General features: G+C 39.9%; 1 protein-coding gene across 4 annotated transcripts in view; it reads left to right on the forward strand.

Moving 5' to 3' along the window:
- Positions 1 to 6,554, forward strand: part of glce (glucuronic acid epimerase) — a 76,433-nt gene extending 69,879 nt beyond the window's left edge. For all 4 annotated transcript variants that reach the window (XM_020712226.2, XM_020712232.2, XM_011488017.3 and 1 more), the window contains 2 exons: positions 939 to 1,231; positions 2,629 to 6,554. In XM_020712226.2, the coding sequence (XP_020567885.1) occupies positions 939 to 1,231; positions 2,629 to 3,360 (1,025 nt within the window). In that variant the 3' untranslated portion in view covers positions 3,361 to 6,554. The remainder of the gene's footprint in view (positions 1 to 938; positions 1,232 to 2,628) is intronic.
- Positions 6,555 to 7,081: the final 527 nt, after the last annotated feature.

Raw genomic sequence — 7,081 nt, forward strand, 5'->3', positions numbered from 1 at the left:
GCAAAATCCATTATTGCATTATACTTCTTTTTCCTTGACTTTTATGTCCTTTCATTTCTCGATCCTTAGAGCTTCCCTTTAAATAAAAAAAAAAGGCTCATAGATCACGGAATGGCTGTCTTGAGACATTTCACAAGTTACAGCTGAACAGTCAAAGCTAAACCAGCCGAGAAAAAATACCGGATTTGAGAAGCAGAAGTTTACCCACTCCAATGAAAATCAAGTTTTTGGCGTTTTTAAGATGTTCTTATTGCATTTTTCTTCTTTTTTTTGATAATACTTGACATGTATAAAGAATACTAAACTCAAAATTAAATTTGTTTATTTCGTAGTCAATTTATTGTGAATAAGGAGCAGACAAAAAAATTGTTGTTTGAAAAAACTTGTAGCTGATGTAGAAGTGCTACAAGAGCCTTTTGTCTCCCGGCTCCGCTCCATTCTGATGAGACAACTAGATCCATGTACGTCTTTGTTTTCCTTGTCTGAGCAGGAATCTGGATCAACACTTCACGGCTGGATAGCTCTGACGTTGCTCACCATATTTGTTGCATTGCTAATGTTAGGTTGGGGTTGTGAGGGGCTGTAAGCTAACGGGAGAACATGTAGGCAATGGGAAGGGGGGGCGGGCTTACTCTGCACCAACAGTTCTTCCCACAGAATTTCGAATGAACTTCTGCCACACTGCAAGCTACGTCCTAGAAAATGATGCAGTTTTTTTTTTATTTTGACTAAAAGAATAGCATAATTAAAAGAACACTGGGTAAACTTTTAAAGTAAAAACTGAGTCTTGAACGTAGAGTTTTTAGTTGTCTGCATTTTTTATAAATTCTCGGAGAGTTGTCTGTGTTGTCCAGTAACGTATTGAAATGTTTCCTTTAATCCGACATTTTCATTTAGTCTCCCCTCATTGTGTTTTTGATGTGGTTATATTGTTTCAGAGTCTTCAGAAGGTGTTTCTCTCCAACTTGGCAACTCCAGAGATTTCATCTTAAGCTTAGACATCAAGTTTGTCTCAAACGGCAGCGTCTCTGTGGTCCTGGAAACCACAGAAAAGGGCCCCCCCTTCACCATTCACTATGTGACCAGCACACAGCTCATTGCCTTCAAGGACCGGGACATCACCTATGGCATCGGGCTGCGCACAGCATGGAGCACCCTGACCCGAGACCTGCTGACCGACCTGAGGAAGGGTGTCGGTCTGTCAAACACTAAGGCTGTCAAAGCCACAAAGGTAACGTGAGACCACAGTCCATGGAGCGGATGGAAGAAAATACAGAAGCTGCTTTAATTGGAACTAAAGCAGAAACAATACACTGAATATTTGTGTAGAATAAATGAAAACTAACCCTAGACATTCTTTTGACTACCTCAACCATTTAACGTAATTCCAGCAGATTCTGAAGCAGCCTTGTGCAGATTTGCAACACCTTACAGTAGTAAAGTGTTTACGCGATAATCTTAAATCAACTGATTCTGTCACGGAGCAAACCGCCTTAGCGCAGTTATGCAACACGTTGGCGCAGCTGTTTGTCTCCACATCAGATGTAGGCGATTTAAGTTGATCGCATAAACGGTCGAGGAGTCACAGTGTGTTATTGTTATGTTACAGTGTGTTAAAGAGCGTGTGTTATTCATGTTTCACCAGCGACATCTCCAGTGTTAAAGGGCCTATATCACGCAATTCTTAAGCCTTTTAGAGTAAATGATATCCATATATATATATATATGATAATAAATTACCTTTGACCCACTTAAGAACTACTTTTATGAAATATGAGTTGTTTTCGCTGCCATTTTTTCTACCCAGAAGTAAGACGACTCGATGTCTGAGGCTCCGCCTTTCTCTCCTTGTGGGCGCCGCCCATTTCATGATGTCAACCTAGAGCCGACCTCGGCAGCGTGTCTACATTTTGTCCATGGAGCCTTACAAAAGCATTTTTGCCAAACACCGCTAGCTCGGCGGAGAAAGTTTGTGCGTGTTTGTGTGTGTGTGTTAGCCTGGGGGCGGTGATGGCAGAGCAGACTCTTCTTGGAAGGGGCTGTTTGTCACTTTGTGACGTGAGAACCCTCTTGTTTTTTAATGGATTGGGAGGGGCTGGTGCTCAGAGCGCAGGTTTTTAGAGGAATACTCAGAGATGCTTGAATGGATCAAAATACCACTTTGAAGTTTCTTTTTGTGAGGAAATGACATTATAATACACTTAAAAGCTGAAAAATGTGCCTTTTTCTTTTTATGATATTGCCCATTTAAAGTGTTAAAACACAAATTAGGACATTTTTTCATGACGTGATTTTTCAAACTGACTGCTGTGCTCTAGCAAATGATTTAATGCCTCTTGAATAATAATCCAATCTTTTAACCTAAACTAATCTAATCCTAAGTAACATTTACGATATTATTTGACATAATTAGGACAAGGTTTTTTACGAAAATTAAAATTGCCTTTTTTTTCATACTTAAATTTGTATTTACGTTTTTTTTGCATTTACCAGCTCTATAATTTTTTTTCTTTACAGATTACTTTAATGTTTAGTATTTGAAAATCTTTTTAAAAAAGATGAGCATAAAAGTGACCATAACAACTCCTAAGTGTGCTTTTTGTGATCCTATTTGCCTTGTTTTCTCAGATTATGCCCAGGAGGGTGGTGCAGTTGGTCCTTCATGGGCGGGGCTTTGTAGACAACATCACCGTCTCCACCACCTCCCACATGGCCGCCTTCTTTGCTGCCAGCGATTGGCTGCTGCGGAACCAGGACGAACGAGGAGGATGGCCCATCATGGTCACTCGTAAACTTGGCGAGAGCTTCCGGCCTCTGGAGCCCGGCTGGTACTCGGCCATGGCTCAGGGCCAAGCCATGTCTACGCTGGTGAGAGCCTACTTGCTCACCAAGAACCAGGCGTACATCAAGGCTGCCCTCAAGGCAGTTGGACCTTACAAGGTGCCTTCAGCGCAGCATGGGGTCAAAGCCGTGTTCATGAACAAGTACGACTGGTATGAGGAATACCCCACCAGCCCCAGCTCGTTTGTGCTCAACGGCTTCATCTACTCCCTGATCGGGCTCTACGACTTAGCAGAGACAGCCGGCGAGAAGCTGGGCAGGGAGGCGGGGCAACTCTTCAGCCGTGGCATGGAGTCACTAAAAGCTATGCTGCCTCTCTTTGACACAGGATCTGGAAGCATCTATGACCTGCGTCACTTTATGTTGGGAACCGCGCCCAACCTGGCTCGCTGGGACTATCACACCACCCACATTAACCAGCTCCAGCTGCTTGCGTCCATAGACAACGCCGCCATTTTTAAGGACGTCATCAAGCGCTGGAAAGGCTACTTGAAAGGGATTCGAGCCAAGCACAACTAGACAAATGAAGGAGTGGTGCCTGTGTATTCTGTGTGTGGGATGATTGAATGAAGTCCATCAGCTGCAGCCTCCAATGCTGCAACTTCCTTGTGTGCTTTGCTGCAATACTTTTTTTGATTTTCTTTGTTCCCAAGAGGCTGGACTCCGAGTGTGAGTTATGTTCAGGTAAAATGGATGTGTATTTTGTTTAAAAATAAATAATTATCATGTTGGAGAGACAGAACCACATTTACGACCTTCTTAAAATCAACCACTGTATTTATTTTTCTTTTTTTTTAGCATTTCTTTTTATTTCATCTCAGAATTTCAAAGTTTATGAAAAAGCAACTGTACATAATAAGAGTATTTTATTACAGAGTTGATGGAGGATGTTGCCAAAAAGGTTGATCTGTGAGCCGTTCTGTTTATTTCTCTACAGAGTCTGAAGTTTCATTCTGACATATAACCCCTCCTCTCTAAAATCAGGACAAACATTTGACTACGGAATTACATTAAAACTTCAAATGAGGTTGTCTTTATTTCCCTCCTAAATGTAAACACTGAAGAATGGATTAGGTGTCTGTTTGCTGCTTAAACTGAGCTCCAAGGAATAAACAATCCTTCTCAAATCCCAAGCAGGAAGAACCGTAGAAACAAACATATCATCCCTCCAGTCCTTCCTGCCGCTGACTTAACTTATAATTACTTCTGAAGCTGCTAATATGAGACAAGTTACCAGTAAAAGCAGGCGTTTGTTCTGAGCGTTTGTCCTCAAACAGGCGAACCAGTTTGAAAATAGGAGGCGATCGCCCAAAAATGAAGCTAAAAGTCCGACCTGCTCACCCACATGACTGAAGAATCAACTCTAAAGCTACGTTCACACCGGCCTCGGCAACGTTCAAGCCGCCACTTTCAATGAAAAGGCTATGGAAACGCACATTTCAGGCTTTAATACTCTCACGTTCATGCGTCGTTACGCAGATTTCTACGACCATTTTTTGGGCTCTACGTACAAAAAGTGTTGAAAGTTAAACCAGGTTGAACTTGGACCGGTCAGGGACTCAGATTTGGTAGTGAGTCCTTTTTTCATTAATAGAAAAGCCAACCGTCTGAAAGAGAAATTCAAAGTTGCTGTTTGATCCCGGCCAGAAGTATGTGATGCCAAGTCCTTCATATATCAGAACAGAGCTGTGAAAGGAAGAATTTACTTAATTTTCACCATTTTGACATTTGTGGCACAAGTACCACATTTTGGCATGGATGTACCCTAGGAACCCATCTTTCAGAAAACCACATTAGCCACAAGAAAAATCGAAAAGCAATCTTTAAAGTACCTACAGAATATTATTTATTGTATAGTATGTATATAATTTAAAATCTTGGATTTTGTTGTGGGTAAGGCTGCTTTTCTGAAACATCTATGCCAAATTTTTCGGATGTACCACAAAATGCGTGATTACTTAAATAACCAGCTCCACTAGTGGACTGAGCGTGCGTCACAATCCCGGTGTGAACGTAACACCAATTGTTGCATCTTTTCCCAGATGTTTTGGCAGCATATATATGACTTGAACTGAAGAAAACAGGCATTCTTACAATATTAGCTCACATTTAAAGAAACATGTTTGAATTGTCATGTAATGAGCCTTTTCTAATCACGTTTGTTTTGCAGAATTATTTCTTTTTGTGTTCACACCCCGCTGCTTTTCGTTTGCGTTGTTTCCTTGAGCTCTGGTCATTAAAGCCCTTCCTCTGCAGCTCACAGCAGAAAGCTGTAATTACAGATGCAAGTGTAGGCGGTGTCTTCGTGCTGCAGAGGAAGGTGGGCAGTCGCCGCTGCCTCTCGCCGCTGCTCAGCTTCCCCAGCGTGAGAGAAGAGTGCCAGCCTAATGAAAGCTGGAGGTGAATTCTTCAAGGTAGACTCAGACCCCGCAGGGCTCTTGGCGCTTCTCCGGCCCAGCTGAGTGCATGAACTCCTGAGTGATGGCCCGCAGAAAGCCAGTTCTCCCTGCTAATAAGGTGGAGAGGCTGCAGCTCTGCACAGTCACCAGTCAGCGGTTTAACAAGCTGTCAGTGTCGATGAAGCTCTCATCGACACTGACATAAAGATCATGAGCTCCTTTTCATAAAATTGGTCTAATCCTTAAAAGAAAACGTTCCTGAGATTATGTGGGAATTGACTGAACATAATTGAAATCTGATCCATTTACAATTTGGTAATGTTGATCGTAAAACATAAATACTTTGATGTGAAATTGACGAAGGACATGTATCGACCTCCTTCCATGTAACGCCGATAAATGTTAGCACATAGATTTGAATATGTCTGAATATGAATATGTGCAGTATTGGGTAGAAATGCTGGACATGTGATGCAGTTTTTCTTTTTTCTTTCTATTATTGTAAAAAAGAAAAAAATGTCATTATTTCTTTTGTTAGAACTGTAAACACTATCATGTTTAACATAGACTGATTTTTTTGTTTTGTTTTCTGAATACCATTTTTTGTTGTTGTACCAAAGTTGTTTATTCAGAGTCATCTGTATATTTTGGTGCAAACTGACTTCCATTCAGCTTTAGATGATGGTAATTTAGCATGGAAACAGACTCTGCCTTTTAGAAGTGCTAGTTTTTCTGGGTGTAGGTTAGGTAAGTTGGATGAAGTTTAATCGTTGACGCGTTTACTCGACTACTGTTTTCAAAGGGAAGCGCGCTGCAGTTCACCTTGTTTTTGTTTATTGGTAGATTCCAAATGATTCGGTTTTTGTTAGGTTCTACAAAAGCACAAATGCTGTTCTATCATCCTCACATGGTTTTACTTCTTGGAGTTCTTTTATATATATTTTTTTATCTTTTTAAGACTGTGCAGCATTCTCACTGGGAAGGCTGCTATTGTTGTGTAGTCACAGTTGTTTCTCTCTTTTCAGTTGTTTTCGTTTAGTTATTTAAAAAAAAAAAAAGGATGGAATAAGTTCATCTGATGGCCGTAGCGGTCGGTGTGATTTATGCAATAAGAAGTTTCCTGGGTTTTGTGTCTGGGTGACACTCCCGGAGGGTTTGTACAGACTCTGCAATCAAAGCACAATGTGCAAGTACTATGATTTTTTTGTTTTGTTTTTTAGTCTGAGAAAGTGTTTATATAAAGAGAAATTCTTTGTTCTTTAGGAAATTGCTTTTTAAAGATGTAAAAAAAATTAATAAAATAATTTTTCTTAATTATCTACTGTGATTTGTTTTTCCAAGGACCTCACAGATTGATAAAGTTCTGATCCAGTTTTTGCTTCTTGAAGCTGCTTATATTCTTTTTTTATGTATTTTTCAGCTGGTTTAAAATTTAATTGGACAGAAAACTCATTGAAGGCAGAAGTTGCTCATTTCCAGCTGTTCAGCTGGTTCCATCAGAAAAACTCAAAGGAAATTTTTAGAATAACAGTTGAAGAATTTCCTCTATTAACAGAATTGTCCTTTTGAATTTTCACATTTTATTTAAGCACCCAGATGTTTTTATAGCCATTTTTTAAATTACAAATCTAATGCTTTAAGTTTAATCTTAAAATGTTTTATTTCTTTTACTGTGGATTTAATTGGTCCTGAATATTAATTTTCTTCTTTTTTTTTTTTCAATATCTCATTTCTCAGTGCAACCATTAGCAGAACAAATTAGGAGTTAAAGGATACACTGAGAGCAAATATAATTTCTAAAGGTCTGGCTTGAAACCAATCTAGAATATAAATACTGAGCA

The sequence above is a fragment of the Oryzias latipes genome, chromosome 3, assembly GCF_002234675.1.
Source record: "Oryzias latipes chromosome 3, ASM223467v1".
Lineage (NCBI taxonomy): Eukaryota > Metazoa > Chordata > Actinopteri > Beloniformes > Adrianichthyidae > Oryzias > Oryzias latipes.